The 24552-nt window shown below is 44.7% G+C and overlaps 1 protein-coding gene and 1 pseudogene across 1 annotated transcript in view; both read left to right on the top strand.

Annotated features, from left to right (window-relative positions):
- The window catches only part of LOC139390885 (protein bicaudal C homolog 1-like), a 32039-nt pseudogene extending 21290 nt beyond the window's left edge, over positions 1 to 10749 (top strand).
- An 8638-nt stretch (positions 10750 to 19387) lies between these two features.
- Positions 19388 to 24552, top strand: part of LOC139390884 (testican-1-like) — a 406470-nt gene continuing 401305 nt past the window's right edge. The window contains exons 1-2 of the mRNA XM_071138279.1: positions 19388 to 19509; positions 20091 to 20261. Coding sequence (XP_070994380.1) covers positions 20094 to 20261 — 168 coding nt within the window. The 5' untranslated portion in view covers positions 19388 to 19509; positions 20091 to 20093. The remainder of the gene's footprint in view (positions 19510 to 20090; positions 20262 to 24552) is intronic.

The following is a 24552-nucleotide window of genomic DNA, read 5'->3' as shown; positions in this document are numbered from 1 at the left end:
TAATTTTTTTGAAAGATAACCTTGGTCTAATTGTCTCAACAACCAAAAGCACATATCTAAATTTATCTTTCATAATAAACCAGAAAATCAATAATTATTCATGGTTGTTTATCAAAGTTAGCTGGCTAACTCATTGATCCTGCTTTGTAGAACACCCTTCAGGTAGACTCCGTTAGTTATTGTCCTTCAGCAACTTTATTTTGTTTCTCCCTCATCTCTCTCTACCTTCCCTGTCCAGGTGTCCATCACTGGGCCTGTCCAAGGGATGGAGGCAACCAGGAAGAGGATATGAGTGAGAGTTTCTAATGTAACATCTTAATGCATGGATGGCCTTTATTTCACATTATGTATGTGATCTATACATCATCATGACCTCTCACCCCTCTCTCTTCTCTACCCCTCAGTCTCTCCGGCCTCTGGTGTTAACCTTTGACCTCCTGGTGACATTGGTACCCCAGGCACTGCTGAACGCAGTGTCACCGGTCATCCAGCAGGTGAAGCAGGTTCAGGTTCTGGGGATCAGCGTGAGCTTCAGGGCTCAGCCCAGACAGCAGCTGTGGTCAGAGGACTGCAGGGCAGCACTGCCGCCATCAAGGTCAGAGTCTCACAGATACATTGCATTCAGTAAGTATACAGACCCCTTGACTTTTTCCACATTTTGTTACGTTACAGTCTCATTCTAAAATGTTTACAATAATATTTATCCCTCATCAATCTACACACAATATCCCATAATGACAAAGTGAAAATAGTTATTTTTTATTTTGCAAATGAAATAAAGAAAACCGAAATACCTTATTTTCATAAATATTCAGACCCTTTGCTATGAGACTCGAAATTGAGCTAAGGTGCATCCTGTTTCCATTGATCATCCTTGAGATGTTTCTTCAACTTTATTGGAGTCCACCTGTGGTAAATTCAATTGTTTGGACATGATTTAGAAAAGCACACACCTGTCTATATAAGGTCCCACAGTTGACAGTGCATGTCAGAGTAAAAACCAAACCATGAGGTCAAAGGAAATGTCCGTAGAGCTCCGAGACAGGATTGTGTCGAGGCACAGATCTGGGGAAGGGTACCAAAAAATGTCTGCAACATTGAAGGTCCCCAAGAACACAGTGGCCTCCATCTTTCTTAAATGGAAGAAGTTTGGAACCACCAAGAGTCTTCCTAGAGCAGGCCGCCAGGCCAAACTGAGCAATCGGGGGAGAAGGTCCCTTGGTCAAGGAAATGACAGAGTACCCGATGGTCACTCTGACAGAGCTCCAGAGTTCCTCTGTGGAGATGGGAGACACTTCCATAAGGACAACCATCTCTGCAGCACTCCACCAATAACGCCTTTATGGTAGAGTGGCCAGACGGAAGCCACTCCTCAGTAAAATGCACATGTCAGCCCGCTTGGAGTTTTCCAAAAGACACCTAAAGGACTCTCAGACCATGAGAAACAAGATAATTTGGTCTGATGAAACCAAGATTGAACTCTTTGGCCTGAATGCCAACCATCACGTCTGGAGGAAACCTGGCACCGCTCATCACCTGGCCAATACCATAGCACTCAGGACCTCAGACTGGGGTGAAGGTTCACCTACCAACAGGACAACTGTCTGAGTCCGTACAGCCATTTGGGTTCTCAGTTCATCGCTCGGGAATAAAAATCTCCTGGAAGAAGCGGGAGTGTATGTTTCATTAACTGCTCATGGTGTGATTGGAACTCAAGTCCTTTTGTTCACCCGAACTAGAATACCTCACAATCAGTTACCTCCTAAATAATTATCTTAAAAAAAATATTTATGCAAGCATTTTGCTGCACCCGCAATAACATCTGCTCAACAGGTGTATAGGATGAATAAAATGTCATTTGATTTTAATCACACAGCCAAGACAATGCAGGATTGGCTTCGGGACAAGTCTCTGAATTTCCTTGAGTGGCCCAGCCAGAACTTGGACTTGAACCCGATCGAACATCTCTGGAGAGACCTGAAAATAGCTGTGCAGCAACGCTCCCCCACCCAACCTGACAGAGGTTGAGAGGATCTGCAGAGAATAATGTGAGAAACTCCCCAAATACAGGGGTGCCAAGCTTGTAGCTTCGTACCTAAAATACTTGAGGCTGTAATCTCTGCCAAAGGTGCTTCAACAAAGTACTGAGTAAAGGGTCTGAATACTTACGTAAATGTGATATTTCAATTTTTCAAAACCTGTTTGTGCTTTGTCATTATGGGGTATTGTGTGTAGATTGATGGGGGGAAAAACTATTTATTTCATTTTAGAATAAGGCTGTAACGTAAAAAATTTTGGAAAAAGTGAAGTGGTCTGAATCCTTTCCGAAGGCACTACAGAGAGCCATACACACACACACACGCACGCACGCACGCACGCACGCACGCACACACACACACACACACACACACACACACACACACACACACACACCACACTTTCCCCTTTCTCTGTCTCACTGTTTTCTCTGTGACTTTTAGATGCACTTCCTTACATTAATAAAGAGAAACCTTGACTAAAAAAGGGAATAATAATTGAATATGATTAATTATTAACTCCACACACATCTACTTCTAACTCTGCCCTTTCTCTCCCTGACAGAAGGTGGTGTGTGTTCTGATGGAGCTGATTCTAGGGTCAGAGATCGGGGCTGGGGTCATGGCGGAGTCATGAGGGGGGTCACCACCCAGCAGGACGTGACCTCCCTTCATCATCTCTTTCTGCTGGGACATAACGGAGACCACTTCCTGGGGGTAATTTATTTATTTAATTTTATTTAAACTTTATTTAACTAGGGAAGTCAGTTAAGAACAAATTCTTATTTATAATGACAGCCTACTAAAAGGCAAAAGTTATCCTGCAGGGACGGGGGCTGGGATTAAAAAATAATTACAAAATATAGGACAAAACACACATCACGACAAGAGAGACAACACAACACTACATAAAGAGAGACCTAAGACAACAACATAGCATGGCAGCAACACATTGCAGCACAGCATGGTAGCAACACAACATGACAACAACATGATTGCAACACAACATGGCAGCAGCACAACATGGTAGCAGAACAAAATATGGTACAAACATTATTGGGCACAGACAACAGCACAAAGGACAAGAAGGTAGAGACAACAATACATTATGTGAAGCAGTCACAACTGTCAGTAAGAGTGTCCATGATTGAGTCTTTGAATGAACCTTGTTCCAGTCGCTAGCCGCAGCGAACTAAAAAGACGAGCGACCCAGGGATGTGTGTGCTCTGGGGACCTTTTACAGATTGTGACTGGCAGAACGGGTGTTGTATGTGCAGGATGAGGGCCGCAGTAGATATCTCAGATAGGGGGGATTGAGGCCTAAGAGGGTTTTATAAATAAGCATCAACCAGTAGGTCTTGCGACGGGTATACAGAGATGACCAGTTTACAGAGGCGTATAGAGTGCAGACATGCATCCGACCCAAACCCAGTTAGTCCTGCCAGAGGTCAGCGCCCCTCAGAACCCCCCCTCACTGCTCATCCAGGGCATCCCAGAGAGAGTATGTCTGTCCAGGCAGCAACACAGGGTGAGGAGGGTCACAGTTCACTTTGCTCTTTGTAATGATTCATTGATAGATTAGATTAATTGGATGATTCTTTGATTGATTCAGATGAATTGGTTGATTCTTTGATTTATTCAGATGAATTGGTTGATTCTTTGATTGATTCAGATTTGAGGTTAAAAGGCAAGCCTGTTTATTGTGGAGAGCTTGCTAAGAGAGGAGTAAGAGTGACCTGTTTTGTTTGGTCATTACACAGTACTGTCTGCCTGTGTGTCTGATGTTTGACATGCATGAGGACGGGGAGGCGGACCCACGTAAACTGGCTCAGACAATACAGAGTCTGAGGGTCTTTGTCAGCGTCAAACCCAAAGTCAAACAGTCAGCCAAGGCACAATAGAACTATAGCAAGTCTTATAGTTATGTTATTGCTAAAGTTGCAGTACTGTAGTGTCTGATAAAGTACTGTGTTTGACTACATTTCCTGGTTTGTATGACATGGTGTTGTGCGCTGGAATACATTTCCCAGTCAGTGGTGGTGAAGGGTCTGGAGAGGAACATCTTCAAACTGTACAGGGCGTACGTCCACTTTCCTCTGTCTTCTTTCCTCCGCCTTGTCTCCTCCATCCTCTCTCCTCTGTCCTCTCTCCACCGTCCTCTCTCCTCCATCCTCTCTCCTCTGTCCTCTCTCCACCGTCTTCTCTCCTCCATCCTCTCTCCTCTGTCCTCTCCACCGTCTTCTCTCCTCCATCCTCTCTCCTCTGTCCTCTCTCCACCATCCTCTCTCCTCTGTCCTCTCTCCACCGTCTTCTCTCCTCCATCCTCTCTCCTCTGTCCTCTCTCCACCATCCTCTCTCCTCTGTCCTCTCTCCACCGTCTTCTCTCCTCCATCCTCTCTCCTCTGTCTTCTCTCCTCCATCCTCTCTCCTCTGTCCTCTCTCCACCGTCTTCTCTCCTCCATCCTCTCTCCTCTGTCCTCTCTCCACCATCCTCTCTCCTCTGTCCTCTCTCCACCGTCTTCTCTCCTCCATCCTCTCTCCTCTGTCCTCTCTCCACCGTCTTCTCTCCTCCATCCTCTCTCCTCCATCCTCTCTCTATCCTCTCTTCTCTGTCCTCTCTCCACCGTCCTCTCTCCTCCATCCTCTCTCCTCTGTCCTCTTTCCACCGTCCTCTCTCCTCCAGCCTCTCTTCTCTGTGACCCGGAAACCGATGAGGTCGAGTAGTCGAGGAGTGTGTCAATTCATTAGTAGGCAAACAGAAGACTGTCATCCCCTCCTCAATAGCCTATTTTTGGCGAGAAAGCACAAGTGTGTCCTACCGCGGAAGAGTTTTCAGATTTGCCACACCCCCCTTTGAATCAGCTGTTGTTTACTCAGAGGAGAAAAGCATGCAAACATTTAAAAACAATATGATACTTATCCTTTTCTTTATAACATGTCTGGCACAATTAACTACATTTGTTTTTATCCCTTTACACATTTATTTTGGGATCCACTCCTGTAAACGCAATTTGCCAGACGACAGACGAGGGGAGAAGGAGCTTCTTATTTCATACAAGCACATTTTTGTCCAGGTTCACTCACGTCGCCACCTCTCCTTGATTACTTTTGGCCTTTTTCAAAAGAAGGCGAGAGAGGATGGAGGAGAAAGGACAGAGTTGAGCAAATCTGATTGAGAAAAGGCCACTGTCCTATCCTGTCCTATCCTAATCTGGTTTTCCTTTCCTCAGGCTCAGTGCCCGCCCCTGAGTCTTTGATTGGCGCTCTTTCCCAAACTAAGCCCCGCCCGTCGCCCCCACCAGGCCTGTCTCTGCCCTCTGAGGGAATGAGGATGGGACTGAAGGGGACAGAGAGCAGGCAGCTGGAGAAGGTGTGGAGAGATCACCATCAGATAACAGAATCAATATCTGTAGGCCTCTTGACTACCAAGATAAGTGCAGTACTGTGAGAGTTTGACAGTGGGAGATGTGATGGATTGCACAGGAGGTTGGTGGCACCTTAATTGGGGACGATGGGTTTGTGGTGATGGCTGGAGCGGAATAGGGGGAATGGTATCAAATACATCAACATGTTTTACATGTGTTTGATGCCCTTCCATTCGCTCTGTTCCAACCATTATTATGAGCCATCCTCCCCTCAGCAGCCTCCATTGATGGATTGATACAGCTGTAAGGTGTTTCATTGCAGGGGATTTGATTCTGCAGTTGTCCTGATGGTGGTGCTATTGGATCAGTACAGTATCAAGATTGATCAATGAGATCACCTCGGTTTACCCAGATCCTAGAGAACAAGGATCTGTCCGGCTTGTCAGACGAGAGCCCTGGTCCGATGACAGAGCTGAGTGATGTCACTGAGCCAGGTCAGGATGATGAGTCAGAGGAGCAGCCTCCAGGGTCTTGAAGGGGAGACGTCACTCAACAGGCCAAGTCATGAGGTAATCACATTCACACTAGGGAGGGTAAGAGGAAGTTGACCTTAGGCACACTGGTTGAGGTTGGGATTTTGGTTGGATAGCCCCAAAGATTCTATATGGATTTTTATTTTTTCTCATTTTTTATTTAACTTTTATTTAACGAGGCAAGTCAGTTAGGAACAAATGATTGTTTACAATGATGGCCTACTCCAGCCAAACCTGAACCTGTGCGCATCGCCCAATGGGACTCCCAATCATGGCCAAGTCTGATACATTCTGGATTTGATCTTAGATAAGGGCAAACCAATCAACCCTTGAGCAAAGTTAGCCCCTGCTCTTTCAGAGGGGGAAACATGTTAAAATAAATGTGCACTGTATCTTCATTGAATGTGCCTTTAGCCTTTTGTCCCACCTTGTACGTTCTATTGCCTCTGGAAAATCACAGGAGCATTTGGAGATGCAGTGTTGTTTAATACTCTCATGATAAATAGTAATGTCAGAAAGGGATTGCATTTATTCATTCCCTCCAGTATCAGGTCTCAACAGCCCTTGGATTATTTGGGTGAGCTACTTAGCTAAGTGAGTCCTACAAACAACCTTCACGCTATGTGGCTCAGACCTGACCTTAGTTTCACTTCTGCTGTACTGTTGCAGACTGCGGGAGGGAAATATGGAGGGAGGAAGGAGTGAGAAACGGAACAGCCTGAGAGAGATGGAGGAAGGGAAGAGTGATACTAGATGGAACAGCCTGAGAATGATGGAAGGAGGGAGGAGTGAAAGACGGAAGAGCCTGAGACAGATGGAGGGAGGATGATGTGAGAGATGTAACAGCTTGAGAGCGATGGAGGGAGGAGTGATACTAGACAGAATAGCCTGAGAGAGATGGAAGGAGGGAGGCATGAGAGATGGAACAGCCTGAGGAGGGACATGACTCAGACTCAGGATACTCTCTTTGATGCATCAAGGAATGAGGTGAGACCCTCACTCTGATTTAGAATGATTCATATTCATTAACAGGTTTTGTTGGCACGTTGGTCATGGTTGAGGTGAGTTCCACCCCCCCCCCCCAGCCAGAAATGAAACAACCCCAGAGCAATATAGAGGAACATGTTATATGTGACTCTGTAGACTGTCACCAATTAATTTGACCCCTTTGCTTTCTTTGAGCCTCACGCAATCAAATTTGAAGAATTGTGTGTTTGCACTACAGTAGATGTTGATTTTGCCATTATTTGTCCACTTGGTGCCCCAAAAGTAACCATGGGGATAACGTTTATCTCCACGGAAAAAACAGGAAGTACCAGGTTGAGTCATCTTCTGTTCTCTCAGTAAATCAGGTTCCCTTCCAGAACACATCAGTCACAGAACAACCTAACTGCATTTCCTCCCTTATTTACCAGCTCCACCCCCTTTGCCTTTAATAGCAGGATTACGACTATGAGATGAAGAAACTGCTGGCAACCAAAGGTGAGACCTTTTCAATGTTTGATGCTTCTGTCTTGTTGTGTGAACAGTAGCCCAGCAGGTCTCATTAACAACATCCCCTTGGTTTATCCAGGGTTCTGTAACACACAAAGGTCCTATTTTCAGACTTGTAGAAGAGTCCCACTAAAAGGGACCCATTTTAGTGCTGCGCCAGTACACCATTGCAAATCAGAGGACCCATTTAGCAGCTGCACCTGGCCAAATTAGTGGCATGTCATTGGGATATGTCACTTGCCACTGTCTGCTATTGAGAGACAAGGCAGCTCTGGTTTGTTATTCAAATCAGTGATGGACGGAACCCATTTATGTGGGACTATGAACCAGAGCGTTGAAAGAGGAGACCCATTTATGTGCTGCACATTGCCAGAGAGGTGATGGAGGGGACACACTTATGGGTTGCACCGTGCCAAAGTTATAATTAAGGAGCATTACTACTCCCACTGATTTTACATACTGGCGCCAGACACACACACACACACACACACACACACACACACACACACACACACACACAAAGATTCTTTCTCAGTTATATATTTAGTTACAGTTTTTTTTTACACATCAGACACTCATATACAGTATGATTCTTCGCAAAGCATTCTGTATCAAACACTGTTCTCTATCCATCTATCTGCATTGTTCACCTGACAACAACATCCTACCAATTGAACCAATGCCTGTCTGTTTGTGAGTGATTTATAGTAACTTTGTCTGCATGTTTTTTGGGGGAATGTGTGTGTTTGTTTTTGTATGGATAGCTGATATATCTATGTGTGCGTTTACACATGTAATCTAATTCTGATCTTTTTACAATTATTTGTCTCGTGACCAGTCAGATCAGAATTTCCCCAATTGGGCTGTGTAAACGCAGCAAAAGATCGGAATTGTGTTGCCTATGTAAACGCAGCCTGTGTGTGTGTGTGTGTGTGTGTGTGTGTGTGTGTGTGTGTGTGTGTGTGTGTGTGTGTGTGTGTGTGTGTGTGTGTGTGTGTGTGTGATATATCTGTACTCTCTCAGCCATGCAGAAGAAGTCGGTGGTCGGCTAAGTCCATTCCTGCTGAGGCCGTCAAGGAGCTACGCAACATCAGCCGACACAGCTACTAACCCTACCTGGCAAACACTGGACAACTACAACAGGTTTTACAACAGGCTGGACCTGTCCTTTCAGTCTCTCCCAGACAGGTTTTATTACCAGCCATTGAGCAGCTGCCCTCTCTGAATGCTCTGTGGCCAGTCAGTGAACACCATGCTCATTTGGGTTAATAGATACAGTCTGATAATTTCTGGGTTGTTTTGCGTGAGGGAATTTAGGAGTCAGTGTGAGCGTTTCGCCTAAGCGCCTGATTATTTGTAGCGAGCTAGGAGAGGCGTTGAGCTGGGTGAGAGCTTGTTTATTAATATGATTATTCTCAGTGCTGCTTGACTCGGTTGGTATTCCTGCCCTGAGAAAAACAGAGTGGAGGAGAGAAACTGTGAGCACCAATTACCACCCTGTCTCATCCACTCATCCTCATGGAAGGAGACAAGGAAGGAGACAGGGAAGGAGAGTGAGAGAGAAAGGGGAGTGGACGAAAAGTGAAACAAAGCGAGGGAAGTATGGGCTCAATTGAAAAACATTGAGAAGATAAATATATGAAAACCCCATCCCTCTTCCTCTCTCTCCTCGCTCCTCTCTCTCCTCTCTCTCCTCACTCCTCTCTCTCCTCGCTTCTCTCTCTCTCCTCTCTCTCCTCACTCCTCTCTCTCCTCGCTTCTCTCTCTCTCCTCTCTCTCCTCGCTCCCTCCTCTCTCTCCTCGCTCCTCTCTCTCGCCTCTCTCCTCTCTCTCCTCGCTCCTCTCTCTCTCCTCGCTCCTCTCTCTCCTTTCTCTCTCCTCGCGCCTCTCTCCTCTCTCTCCTCGCTCCTCTCTCTCCTCGCTCCTCTCTCTCTCCTCGCTCCTCTCTCTCCTCGCTCCTCTCTCTCTCCTTTCTCTCTCCTCACGCCTCTCTCATCTCTCTCCTCGCTCCTCTCTCTCTCCTCGCTCCTCTCTCTCCTCGCTCCTCTCTCTCCTCCTCACGCCTCTCTCCTCTCTCTCCTCTCTCCTCTCTCTCCTCGCTCCTCTCTCTCCTCGCTCCTCTCTCTCTCCTCGCTCCTCTCTCTCCTTGCTCCTCTCTCTCCTCTCTCCTCTCTCTCCTCGCTCCTCTGTCTCTTTCTCTCTCTGCAGACCAGGAGCTATCAGAATGGAAGGAAAAAGTGTGGAACGGCGTGACAGACAAGGATCCTTGTCTTCATCCTCCCCAATCTCCACCCTCTCCGTCTTCCTCATCCTCTCCCTCCCCCTCTAACTTCTCTTCTTCCTTCTCCACCTCCTCCTTCCCGGTGTTTGCGTCTTCAACAAACAGACGCCAAACTTTTGTGTGAAAATGTAATGAAATGCAATTCCTGTGTCTGGCTTATCTTCAATGAAGTCAGTATCAAAGCTGTGCTTTGAATGTCTTCTATCTGAGAGATGTGAGAACACTTTGTTATGCTTTCCATCAACACAGTTCCTTCTGGTAATCTTTTACTTCCCCAACTCCCTCTGATCTTTCCACCTTTGATTTCCGACCTCTGACCCCTAGCGGAGAGATTTCTGACCTGCAGTAACTACTTTGAAGGCATGTCCACGGTGATGGCGTTGACCGCTAGCCAGCGGAGAACCTCCACCCCAGCCTACAGATGTCCTCCCGGAGCTCCTGAGCCAGCTGGGTCTGGGGAAGTACATCGACGTGTTCCAACAGCAAGAGGTACAGACAGACAAACAGCTAGTGCCCCCCTGGGGTAAAGGAGTAACTGAAATGTCTATACACAGAGGGTTATTTGTTGAAGTAGCCTCCATAAACAGGATTGACTGAGTTGTTTCCTGTGGCACAGAGGCTGACTGAAAGAACATTCTGAGCATGTCTTGTATAAGGGAAGTGTGGTGGATGTGTAAGCAACAGGACTGTCATGACCCTTTTTCTGCAGATTGACTTGCAGACCTTCTTGACTCTGTCTGACGAGGATCTGAAAAGAGGTGGGAGTGTCCATGTTTGGAGCGAGAAGGACGATGCTTTTGGCCACCTCAGGTGAAGAATCAGAAAAAACACCATAAACATCTAACCCACTTTTCCCTGACGCTTAAATGTGATGTATAGAACAGCTCTCTCTCTCCATCCATCCATCCAGACCTGAACAAAAGCAAGAGGAAACTGTCAGACGCGCCCGCTGTGAAGCCGGGCTACCTGGAAGGCGGGCTAGTGGCCAGCTCACACGAATCATGGACGAGGACACAGCTGCTCAGAGAAACCACTGGTGAATCCCACACAACATTACCCAACCTGGGTAGAACAGCCAGGAAGAACATCTCTTTGATCAGACTGGCTTTTACATATCCTAGCCTTGGTGGCAAACCCAACTTAGATCAGAGTCTACACTATGTGTGTTGTACATAAACATGTACATAAACATACAAGGGTAAATGAGAATGTTGAATGATATTAGAGATGATTATTCAACTTTTCCAATCAATTGCCACTTTCTTAAACCCACAACCCTGACACTGGAAGCGCCATGGTCTGCCAAGTGAGCTACCCAGGACTTCAAACCAATTGACCTGAATAAAAACCTCCCTTGAAATGACCTGTAGAGTAACTAAGGTTTTGGATGTCTATGACAGTGCGTTCAGTAACTCAACGAGGTGCAAACAAGAGAATGGTCCACCGCTAGAGAGCACTGACATTACAGACTGCAGACTTTTTTCGTAGATTCAAGTCACATTCCCCACTCCTCATTATTGCATCAATAATTAATTATAAGTCCATTTCAGAAAGAAATCAGCGACATTAAATAGAACTTGATGGACAGTCAGGAGTTGGGTTGACGCTATATGAACACTCAGATTAATTAATGGATTAAAATGAATAGCCCAACGGATTTATTCTCGTGGTGGTAGGCCTAATGTGAAACGCCTTTCAATATTGTTTGGCCTCACCTGAGTGCACACCTTAAACGTTCTAATTCCACGTATCAGCCATTAGCAGGCGAGAAGCCATTGCCTCTGTATATGAGTCGTTACCTGTGTCATTTATTTAGACTACTTCTAATGACCAGATATAAACAATATCGCTAGGCTAGATTGACACGTTTTATCCTAGCAAAATGAAATGATCTGGTTGTCATTTTGAAGTGAGAACTATCTTGTCATTGTTTCAATAAGGCTATGTGCACAAGGCTTTGATAAACATTTAATATACATTATGGATATCCTACAAGCAGGGCCATAAGAGCGATTCTGGCATTGTGGGGAGGGGGGGGGGGGTACATTTTGCTACAGGGGTCCGGACAGATTATTTTTTCTTAAAACAGGTTTTAAATGCTCATTTCTAGTGACTTTTGAGAAAAGGATACAGACAAATATTATTTTACAAGGGCAAATTAACAAGGCTAAGAGGGGCAGAGGAGCACGTACTCTTGTACAGTCCAATCAGTCTTAGGGCCAATGGCCATTCATACTGTACAGAATACCAGTGTGACTGTAATGTGGATCTATTCAATTAAACAACAATGTGGTACTCTCTGTTACTGTATGATTCATTTCCGAGTATTTGTCTCACTTCCACTATGTCAGGTTGTTACTACTGCTACTCTACTTACTGTATGGGTTGAGACTTAACGTCATATGTTCTACTTATAATACAGTTATTATACTGTATTATAAACTGGGAGGTTCAAGCCCTGAATGCTGATTGGCTGACAGCTGTGGTATACCACGACCACGGGTATGACAAAACATTTATTTTGACTGCTCTAATTACGTTGGTAACCAGATTATAATAGCAATAAGGCACCTCAATAGCAGCTTAAAAGTCCTAGAGGGTGTATTGCATAGTGTTATCTTCATGTATATGTTTTTATAATTTTGTATAGTTGAGGATTATTCATTTCAGTTAGACCTTTCTTGCCTACTTCAAAATAATCTAAAACAGTTTTTAACTGTGTATGTTGTTATTTCAGGAATAAGGGACGAGGGGGTGTGGTATAAGGCCAATATACCATGGCTAAGGGCTGTGTCCAGGCACTCTGCGATGCGTCGTCCTTAAGAACAGCCCTTAGCCATGGTATATTGGCCATATACCACACCCCCTCGTCCCTTATTCCTGAAATAACAACATACACAGTTAAAAACTGTTTTAGATTCTTTTGAAGTAGGCAAGAAAGGTCTAACTGAAATGAATAATCCTCAACTATACAAAATTATAAAAACATATACATGAAGATAACAATATGCAATACACCCTCTAGGACTTTTAAGCTGCTATCGCTTCATCAGAGATCATAGTTGAACATTCAGATTGAGTCACACTATGACAGATCATCTATGAACTATGAGCTTGGAAAGGCACTTCTTACTATTTTACCTGTTTGCTTGTGGCCTCTTTCTCTCTCCCTATCTGCCTGTCTGTCTGTGGGTATCGTCATGGCTGACTCTCTCCTGCATGAAGTTAACACATGCAACGCACCCTCTAGACCAGAGTCTGAAGTCATAATTTAAAATATATATATTTAACTAGGCAAGTCAGTTAAGAACAAATACTTATTTACAATGACAGTCTAGGAACAGTGGGTTAACTGCCTTGTTCAGGGGTAGAACAACACATTTTTTTTTAATCTTGTCAGCTCAGGGATTTTATCTAGCAACCTTTCAGCTACTGGCACAACACTCTAACTACTTGGCTACCTGACACCCAATCATGAGGGGCCTCAGTGGCTCTGAGGTCTGCGTACCAACATCCATACCCACACATGCAGTCAGAGCCAGCCCTAGCCTATTTGGGGCCCTAATGGCATGTTTATATACAGGATTTGTTTACATCTACGCAGGCATCTATGCGGCCTGGCACCTGTGTCCCCTGGGCCATGGCTCCGGCAGACCTGCACTCACTTAGGGCCAAAGCCAAGCCACTGGTACTTCTCAGCTGGCATTCACATAACAATTACTAACTGTGAACTTTAACACCTCACAAAGCAACTATTTTGATTATGCAGAGCAGAATCAACAACCTCTGCCTAATCAATGTCCTCACTGTGGGCACACAGTGTGTTGTGAAATCTGTGAATGTATTGTAATGGTAAAAAATTGTATAAACTGCCTTAATTCTGCTGGACCCCAGGAAGAGTTCATGGGGATCCATAATACATACAAATACAAACACTGTCAGCCCTAGCTATCTGAAAACAATGTCCCTAGTATAACATAAGGGTGCATACCAGGGGTTCCCAAACTTTTTTGGCCCGCGACCCATTTTGATATAAAATAAATGTGAGACCCCACCATCTAAACAAAGTAATGTAATCAAGGGCCAATTTTTACTTGTACTGACTATTACAAATCAGTCTGACAGTAGTTTAATTTATTTAACCTTCATTTAATCTGAAGGAAGTATGGTTTGAAGTGACTGAAATGCATCAGAAAGGTCTTGGGATGTTCAGAAGATCATCAGACAATCATTTTGTTTGATCTTGATGTTCTTTTCCCCCCAGTCTGATTTAGTGCCTGGTCTTGTCCACTCTGTTCTAATGAGGCGTGTTGGGTTTTGTAAAGAGAAACAGAAGACACATACAGTGCCTTGCGAAAGTATTCGGCCCCCTTGAACTTTGCGACCTTTTGACACATTTCAGGCTTCAAACATAAAGATATAAAACTGTATTTTTTTGTGAAGAATCAACAACAAGTGGGACACAATCATGAAGTGGAACGACATTTATTGGATATTTCAAACTTTTTTAACAAATCAAAAACTGAAAAATTGGGCGTGCAAAATTATTCAGCCCCCTTAAGTTAATACTTTGTAGCGCCACCTTTTGCTGCGATTACAGCTGTAAGTCGCTTAGGGTATGTCTCTATCAGTTTTGCACATCGAGAGACTGACATTTTTTGCAAAACAGCTCGAGCTCAGTGAGGTTGGATGGAGAGCATTTGTGAACAGCAGTTTTCAGTTCTTTCCACAGATTCTCGATTGGATTCAGGTCTGGACTTTGACTTGGCCATTCTAACACCTGGATATGTTTATTTTTGAACCATTCCATTGTAGATTTTGCTTTATGTTTTGGATCATTGTCTTGTTGGAAGACAAATCTCCGTCCCAGTCTCAGGTCTTTTGCAGACTCCATCAGGTTTCCTTCCATAATGGTCCTGCATTTGGCTCCATCCATCTTCCTATCAATTTTAACCATCTTCCCTGTCCCTGCTGAAGAAAAGCAGGCCCAAACCATGATGCTGCCACCACCATGTTTGACAGTGGGGATGGTGTGTTCAGCTGTGTTGCTTTTACGCCAAACATAACGTTTTGCATTGTTGCCAAAAAGTTCAATTTTGGTTTCATCTGACCAGAGCACCTTCTTCCACATGTTTGGTGTGTCTCCCAGGTGGCTTGTGGCAAACTTTAAACAACACTTTTTATGGATATCTTTAAGAAATGGCTTTCATCTTGCCACTCTTCCATAAAGGCCAGATTTGTGCAATATACGACTGATTGTTGTCCTATGGACAGAGTCTCCCACCTCAGCTGTAGATCTCTGCAGTTCATCCAGAGTGATCATGGGCCTCTTGGCTGCATCTCTGATCAGTCTTCTCCTTGTATGAGCTGAAAGTTTAGAGGGACGGCCAGGTCTTGGTAGATTTGCAGTGGTCTGATACTCCTTCCATTTCAATATTATCGCTTGCACAGTGCTCCTTGGGATGTTTAAAGCTTGGGAAATCTTTTTGTATCCAAATCCGGCTTTAAACTTCTTCACAACAGTATCTCGGACCTGCCTGGTGTGTTCCTTGTTCTTCATGATGCTCTCTGCACTTTTGACGGACCTCTGAGACTATCACAGTGCAGGTGCATTTATACGGAGACTTGATTACACACAGGTGGATTGTATTTATCATCATTAGTCATTTAGGTCAACATTGGATCATTCAGAGATCCTCACTGAACTTCTGGAGAGAGTTTGCTGCACTGAAAGTAAAGGGGCTGAATAATTTTGCACGCCCAATTTTTCAGTTTTTGATTTGTTCAAAAAGTTTGAAATATCCAATAAATGTCGTTCCACTTCATGATTGTGTCCCACTTGTTGTTGATTCTTCACAAAAAAATACAGTTTTATATCTTTATGTTTGAAGCCTGAAATGTGGCAAAAGGTCGCAAAGTTCAAGGGGGCCGAATACTTTGCAGCAGAGGTAAATCTGGGTCTTCCTTTCCTGTGGCGGTCCTCATGAGAGCCAGTTACAACATAACGCTTGTTTTTACGACTGCACACATTTTCCGGAATGACTGACCTTCATGTCTTAAATGAAAGTAATGATGGACAGTTGTTTCTCTTTGCTTATTTGAGCTGTTCTTGCCATAATATGGACTTGGTCTTTTTCCAAATCTTCTGTATACCACCCCTACCTTGTCACAACACAACTGATCTGGCTCAAACGCATTAAGAAGAAAATAAATTACACAAATTAACTTTTAACAAGGCACACCTGTTAATTGAAATGCATTCCAGGTGACTACCTCATGAAGCTGGTTGAGAGAATGCCAAGAGTGTGCAGAGCTCTCATCAAGGCTACTGTGGCTACTGTGAAGAATCTCAAATATAAAATATATTTTGATTTGTTTAACACATTTTTGTTTACTATATGATTCAATATTTGTTATTTCATAGTTTTGATGTCTTCACTATTTTTATACAAGAAAGAAAAAACCCTGAATGAGTAGGTGTGTCCAAATTTTTGACTGGTATTGTATTTACTCTGATTTTTTAGGGGGTTGTCATGCGTAGGTGTAATAGGTGGCAGGGAAGTCAGGCGCAGGAGAGTCAAATGGAGTGTAAAATGGAGTCTTTTAATAAAGTCCACGGAGTATGCTCCATAACACTAAATGTACATAAACATGGGTACGAGGACCCGACGCACACCTATACAACAATCACACTACACTGACAATAAAACAATCTCTGACAAAGACATGAGGGGAAACAGAGGGTTAAATACACAACAGGTAATGAATGGGATTGAAAACAGGTGTATGGGAAGACAAGACAAAACCAATGGAAAATGAAAAAAAGGATCAATGATGGCTAGAAGACCGGTGACGTCGAACGCCGAGCACCGCCCGAACAAGGAGAGGCAACGACTTCGGCAGAAGTCGTGACAGGGGTGCTGCAGAATCCTTAGCAGCCCTTTTCCCACGTCTATGTGCCTGCCTACAGTCGTGGCCAAAGGTTTTGAGAATGACACAAATATTAATTTTCACAAAGTCTGCTGCCTCAGTTTGTATGATGGCAATTTGCATTTGCTCCAGAATGTTATGAAGAGTGATCAGATGAATTGCAATTCATTGCAAAGTCCCTCTTTGCCATGCAAATGAACTGAATCCCCCCAAAAACATTTCCACTGCATATCAGCCCTGCCACAAAATGACTAGCTGACATCATGTCAGTGATTCTCTCGTTAACACAGGTGTGAGTGTTGACGAGGACAAGGCTGGAGATCACTCTGTCATGCTGATTGAGTTTGAATAACAAACTGGAAGCTTCAAAAGGAGGGTGGTGCTTGGAATCATTGTTCTTCCTCTGTCAACCATGGTTGCCTGCAAGGAAACACGTGCCGTCATCATTGCTTTGCACAAAAAGGGCTTCACATATTGCTGCCAGTAAGATTGCACCTATATCAACCATTTATCGCATCATCAAGAACTTCAAGGAGAGAGGTTCAATTGTTGTGAAGAAGGCTTCAGGGCTCCCAAGAAAGTCCAGCAAGCGCCAGGACCGTCTCCTAAAGTTGATTCAGCTGCGGGTACAGAGCTTGCTCAAGAATGGCAGCAGGCAGGTGTGAGTGCATCTGCACGCACTGTGAGGCGAAGACTTTTGGAGGATGTCAAGAAGGGCAACAAAGAAGCCACTTCTCTCTAGGAAAAACATCAGGGACAGACTGATATTCTGCAACAGGTACAAGGATTGGACTGCTGAGGACTGGGGTGAAGTCATTTTCTCTGATGAATCCCCTTTCCGATTGTTTGGGGCATCCGGAAAAAAGCTTGTCCGGAGAAGACAAGGTGAGAGCTACCATCAGTCCTGTGTCATTCCAACAGTAAAGCATCCTGAGACCATTCATGTGTGGGGTTGCTTCTCAGCCAAGGGAGTGGGCTCACTCACAATTTTGCCTAAGAACACAGCCATGAATAAAGAATGGTACCAACACATCCTCCGAGAGCAACTTCTCCCAACAACTCCAAGCATTGATTATGCAAGAATGGGCTGCCATCAGTCAGGATGTGGCCCAGAAGTTAATAGACAGCATGCCAGGGCGGATTGCAACGGTCTTGAAAAAGAAGGGTCAACACTGTAAATATTGACTCTTTGCATCAACTTCATGTAATTGTCAATAAAAGCCTTTGACACTTATGAAATGCTTGTAATTATACTTCAGTATTCCATAGTAACATCTGACAAAAATATCTAAAGACACTGAAGCAGCAAACTTTGTGGAAATTAGTATTTGTGTCATTCTCAAAACTTTTGGCCACGACTGTACAAGTAAGGCCTAAACAAAGCAAAGTAAGCGAACCAATTGATAAGCTATCCACTCACCCTCAGGACTGGACCCTTCAGTGTATCAGTTTGACGTTTTTTTCAGACTTCCATATCGGGATGCATAGTTTATAGGTTAGCGCCTGTTCCACACGAAACCCTTCTCCTTCCGCCTCGTTTCCCCTCATTGCACAGGTGGCGCTGCCATTGCATGTCTGCAGTCACACCGTGCACGGGATAGGCTATATATAGCCTCGGGAGCGACAGCCACTCAGAGGGAAGGCATGTCGGCCTGCCTCAGCCCGGAGCCCGGAGAGATGAGAGAATATGTGGAGGGAGTCTGTTGGGAGAGATTATCCCTGCATATTATAATATAATGACCATGTCCGCATGCCATAGGCGTGAGAAAGAGACACAGTGTTCTGACCCGTTTTCCTTTGGCTGCTATTCTATGTTATAGGCCTGTGCTATATTGGACTAGGCTTTACAGGTTTGTTGTTCCTTTAGTGCTTCCTCCATGACATCGTGCGCTGCGCGTGGTGCTGAAGGGACAGCGATGCTGAAAGTAAAGCGCTCGCGAATCTCTGCAGTGGGTCAGAAAGCTCCTCGCGCAGGCCATATCTTGAAATCGGGGTTACATGAACTCGAGGTTACATGAAATAGACCAATCGCAGATAATACAGATTATTGTAAAGTGTCAGATATATTCACAGTGCTTAATTCTACAAAAGCCTTCACGTTTCAAGTAATGGAATCATGTAGTAACAATAGGTGGCAGGTAGCCTAGTGTTTAGAGCGTTGGGCCAGCTGATAAGGTAAAAATCTGTCGTTCTGCCCCTGAACAAGGCAGTTAACCCACTGTTCCTAGGGCGTCATTGAAAATAAAAATGTGTTCTTAACTAGGACTTCTCCAAAGAAACGGCCTACTCCGCTCGCATTTTGATGACCAGAAGAGAGTTATCTAGGGATAACAACTACAAAAGGTGTGTAGGACTTTATCAATCATAAAATTACAAAATAATCTATCACCAAAAACATATCCTTCTTATTGGTAGTCTTATCACTTGGAAATCTCGCCTTGAAACAACAAACATTCGCTTATTGCATTGTGAATGCACCATTCCCTCCGTTGTAAATCATTGACACACCGACACTGCACTGCAAAGAGAAAGTGAGAGGAAAGAGGGGGGATAGGGAACAGGGAGGGAGAAAGGGAGGAATAGAGGAGGGTGAAAGAGTGAGTGAGAAAGCGATTGGGTGGGGGGGAGAGAGACTGCTATCAGAGAGGCGGAGTCTGGGCGGAAAGGTTACGGAGGGGGAGGAGAGAGACAAGTAGGCTCGTTCCTGCTGCTCACGGTCGCGGTCAGTGTTACTGCTGAGTTCGGAGCTACCGGAGGTCCCGTGGATACTCAGTCTACTCTACCGGACCGTTAAACCGTCTAACTGACACCCGCAGAAACTTCACAACTGAGCCCCCTGTTTCCCCCGGAAGCTGGACAAGCTATCCGAGGTAGGTGGACGGGAGAGGTGGGTCTGAGTTAGGACCCGTGGCGACATTTTTGTACGTAGAGATGAGAGGCAGAGGAAGATAGACTACGTCTCCTATGTATTTCTGGTTCACTCCTATTTTGGTAAGAGGAGATGTGAGGGGTGCGCGCTCCAAGGAGAGAGTAATTGTGTTGAAGGCTGTTAATTGCATGTTTATCTTCCAGAGAGCCTTTAGAGCTAATCGTTTCCCGTGCTCCATCTGCCACGGTGTGAAAATGCACAAATGTTTATAATCAGTTTAAGATGAGGAGCAGCAATTGCATAAGAGGTACTCAGTCAATGTAATTCATGCAATCTAATTTGTTGAATAACATCCTGTCCTCCTCCATTGTTGATGCAGATATTTACATCATTAAATTAATATTTCCTGATAGTAAGTGCATGTGAATGAACTTCTAGGTGCGTAGGTTGCGTTGGAAATTATGCCTAGTTCACTATCTGTGCATTAGGACAGCAAGCTCCTCTCCATCCCTCGTTGTCCATCCCTTGTGCTCAATGTCACTTTCTCTCTCATTTTCTCTTTCCCTTTCTTTCTTTTTTCAGACTATGCTTTTCTGTCTGCTGCCTCTCGCGGCTCTCTTGCTGCGCGCTGAGGGCAGGCGCGGGGAAACAGAGGTCCGTAACAACAACAATGGCCACGCGCTGGACAACGACAAATGGCTGAGCACGGTGTCTCAGTACGACAAGGACAGATATTGGAACAAATTCAGAGATGTGAGTTTAGAATTACCTTGTTTTTCGCAACTTTGCTTTCAAATGGTCTTTTTTTGGCAACTGTTGGATCTGGCCACGAGGCCTGCTGCCATTGCAGTATCTAGTAATGGTTGGGTGATTTGACTGACGCAGGTGTGTGTGTAGGCAGCCCCTTCCTTGCCACACCCTTACTTTAAGTACTTATCGGGCTTAATCAAGTGTGTGGCCTGCTCACCCTCAACACACACCACTGACCCACTGATGCTCCCTATTCAGTCACAGGCCACTGGGACCATATCTATCCTGGGGGTTCTGTAATCAATGGAACACAGTGGTTTAGGTCCAGTCTCAAATGGCACCACCCTATTCCCTATATAGTGCACTACATTTGACCAGAGCCCATAAGGTGTTCTCGATGGTTGGGACACAGACATAGCCTCCTGTGTGTTTCCTCTAATGCATTAGGGATTTAGAAATGGGTAACGGCAACCGTTAGCAGTCTCATCTAGCCCTGCCATGTTGGTTACTTAAGCAATAAGGCCCAATTTGGTGTGGTATATTTAAGCAATAAGACCCAAGTGGGTGTGCTATATTTAAGCAATAAGGCCCAAGGGGGAATAAGACCCAGGGGGGTGGTATATTTAAGCAATAAGACCCAAGGGGGTGTGCTATATTTAAGCAATAAGACCCAAGGGGGTGTGGTATATTTAAGCAATTAGACCCAAGGGGATGTGCTATATTTAAGCAATAAGACCCAAATGGGAATAAGACCCAGGGGGGTGGTATATTTAAGCAATTAGACCCAAGGGGGTGTGCTATATTTAAGCAATAAGACCCAAGGGGGAATAAGACCCAGGGGGGTGGTAAATTTAAGCAATTAGACCCAAGGGGGTGTGGTATATTTAAGCAATAAGACACAAGGGGGTGTGGTATATTTAAGCAATAAGTCCCAAGAGGGTGTGCTATATTTAGCAATAAGACCCAGGGGGGGTGGTATATTTAAGCAATAAGACCCAAGAGGGTGTGCTATATTTAAGCAATAAGACCCAAGGTGGTATGCTATATTTAAGCAATAAGACCCAAGAGGGTGTGCTATATTTAAGCAATAAGACCCAAGGTGGTATGCTATATTTAAGCAATAAGACCCAAGGGGTTGTGCTATATTTAAGCAATACGACCCAAGAGGGTGTGCAATATTTAAGCAATAAGGCCCAAGGGGGTGTGCTATATTTAAGCAATAAGGCCCCAGGGGTGTGCTATATTTAAGCAATAAGGCTCGAAGAGGGTGTGCTATATTTAAGCAATAAGGCCCAAGGGGGTGTGCTATATTTAAGCAATAAGGCCCAAGAGGGTGTGCTATATTTAAGCAATAAGGCCCCAGGGGTGTGCTATATTTAAGCAATAAGGCTCGAAGAGGGTGTGCTATATTTAAGCAATAAGACCCAAGAGGGTGTGCTATATTTAAGCAATAAGGCCCAAGGGGGTGTGCTATATTCAAGCAATAAGGCCCCAGGGGTGTGCTATATTTAAGCAATAAGGCTCGAAGAGGGTGTGGTATATGGCTAAGGGCAGTTCTTAGGCAAGATGCCACACGGAGTGCCTGGATACAGCTCTTAGCCGTGGTATATTGGCCATATACCATAAACCTAGAGGTGGCTTATTGTTATTATAAACTGGTTACCAACATAAATAGAACAGTAAACAAGTACTTTTGTGTCATACCTGTGGTAGATTGTCTGATATACAGACCCAAACTATAATGTGTAACAGAGCATGCTGCAGTGAGAGTGGTTATTGACATAAGCAAACATTTTCTTGACTGGAGTGATGTGGGAGCTAGCGTTGACCCTGGCGCTGCATCGTTCTTCATTGGAGTGGTGGCGTGAAACACAGCATCTAGCGGCTTGTAAACGGCCTTAAGTGAAGCAGCCGCAGCCGCAGCCCAAGTCAGAGCTAGCGTTAGCAAAATCCCTTAAAGCCCTGTGTTGTGTGTATGTGGGGGGAGGGAGGAGGTGTGTGTCTGTGGCGTGCAGCTCCCTCTCCATGGTCTTCCATGTAAATGAAACTCATTAGGTGGAAGCTGCTTGATGTCTGGGAGGAGAGGAGGGATGAGGCGGAGTGGAGAGGAGTAAAGGCTGTGACATTTTGGTTTAATATTTGATGATGCCTCTGGCGCTCAAAGAGATTACGAATATTATGGACATGTTGGAATTGACTGAAATTTGGAATCTTAAAAACCTAGATCTTGTAAGATATTCTTGGAGGAGGCTTAATCAAACTAGTCAGATTGATTCTTTTCATTTGATCCTCTTATTGAGGATCAAATGCGATCAGACCATCAACCTATCAATCAATAAAATTTATTTATAAAGTCCTTTTTACATCAGCAGATGTCACAAAGTGCTATACCCAGCCTAAAACCCCAAACAGCAAGCAATGCAGATGTAGAAGCACAGTGGCTAGGAAAAACTCCCTAGAAAGGAGTGGCCAGGAAGAAACCAAGAGAGGAACCAGGCTCTAAGGGGTGGCCTGTCCTCTTCTGGCTTTCCTGGGTGGAGATTATAACAGTACATGGCCAAGATGTTCAAAAGTTCATAGATGACCAGCGGGGTCAAATAATAATAATCACAGTGGTTGTGGAGGGTGCAACAGGTCAACACCTCAGGAGTAAATGTCAGTTGGCTTTTCATAGCCAAGCATTCAGAGTACCTCTACTGCTCCTGCTGTCTCTAGAGAGTTGAAAACAGCAGGTCTGGGACAAGGTAGCATGTCCGGTGAACAAGTCAGGGTTCCATAGCCGCAGGCAGAACAGTTGAAACTGGAGCAGCAGCACGACCAGGTGGACTGGGGACAGCAAGGAGTCATCAGGCCAGGTAGTCCTGAGGCATGGTCCTAGGGCTAAGGTCCTCTGGGATGAGAGGGAGAGAGAGAGAATTAGAGGGAGCATACTTAAATTCACACAGGACACCGGATAAGACAGGAGAATAACACCAGATATAACAGACTGACTCTAGCCCCCCGACACATAAACTACTGCAGCATAAATACTGGAGGCTGAGACAAGAGGGTTCGGGAGACACTGTGGCCCCGTCTGACCAGGCAGGATATAACCCCACCCACTTAGCCAAAGCACAGCCCCCAGACCACTAGAAGGATATCCGCAGACCACCAACTTACTGAGACAAGGCTGAGTATAGCCCACGAACATCTCCTCCAGTGCACGAGCCCGAGGGGGTGCAAAATCGTACAGGAAGATCACGTCAGTGACTCAAACCACTCAAGTGACACACCCCTCCTAGAAACGGCATGGAAGAGCACCAGTAAGCCAGTGACTCAGCCCCCGTAACAGGGTCGGAGGCAGAGAAACAAGGGAAACGGCCAGGCAGAGACAGCAAGGGCAGTTCGTTGCTCCAGAGCCTTTCCGTTCACCTTCACACCCCTGGGCCAGACTACACTCAATCATATGACCTACTGAAGAGATGAGTCTTCAGTAAAGACTTACAGGTTGAGACCGAGTCTGCTTCTCTCACATGGATAGGCACAATTTTCCATAAAAAATTGCTCTATAGGAGAAAGCCCTGCCTCCAGCTGTTTGCTTAGAAATTCTAGGGACAATAAGGAGGCGTGCGTCTTGTGACCGTAACGTATGTGTAGGTATGTACGGCAGGACCAAATTGGAGAGATAGGTAGGAGCAAGCTCATGTAATGCTTTGTAGGTTAGCAGTAAAACCTTGAAATCAGCCCTAGCCTTAACAGGATACCAGAGGCTAGCACTGGAGTAATATGATCACATCTTTTGGTTCTAGTCAGGATTCTATGAGCCGTGTTTATCATTAACTGAAGTGTATTTAGTGCTTTATCCGGGTAACCGGAAAGTAGAACATTGCAGCAGTCTAATTTAGAATTGACAAAAACATGGAATAGCTTTTCTGCATAATGTTTGGACAAAAAAATTCTGATTTTTGCAATGTTACGAAGATGGAAAAAAGCTGTCCATTAAATATTCTTGAAATGTTTGTCAAAAGAGAGACCGGGTCCAGAGTAACGCTGAGGTCCTTCACAGTTTTATTTTAGACGACTGTACAACCATCAAGATTCATTGTCAGATCCAACAAAAGATCTCTTTGTTTTTTGGGACTAGAACTAGCATCTCTGTTTTGTCATAGTTTAAAAGTGAAACATTTGCCGCCATCCACTGTCTGAATGTCTGAAACACAGGCTTCCAGGATGGGCAATTTTGAGGCTTCACTGTGTTTCATTGAAATGTACAGCTGTGTATCGTCTGCATAGTAGTGAAAGTTAACATTATGTT

This window comes from Oncorhynchus clarkii, chromosome 31 (genome assembly GCF_045791955.1).
Source record: "Oncorhynchus clarkii lewisi isolate Uvic-CL-2024 chromosome 31, UVic_Ocla_1.0, whole genome shotgun sequence".
Lineage (NCBI taxonomy): Eukaryota > Metazoa > Chordata > Actinopteri > Salmoniformes > Salmonidae > Oncorhynchus > Oncorhynchus clarkii.
This window is presented reverse-complemented; position numbering and strand designations above follow the sequence as displayed.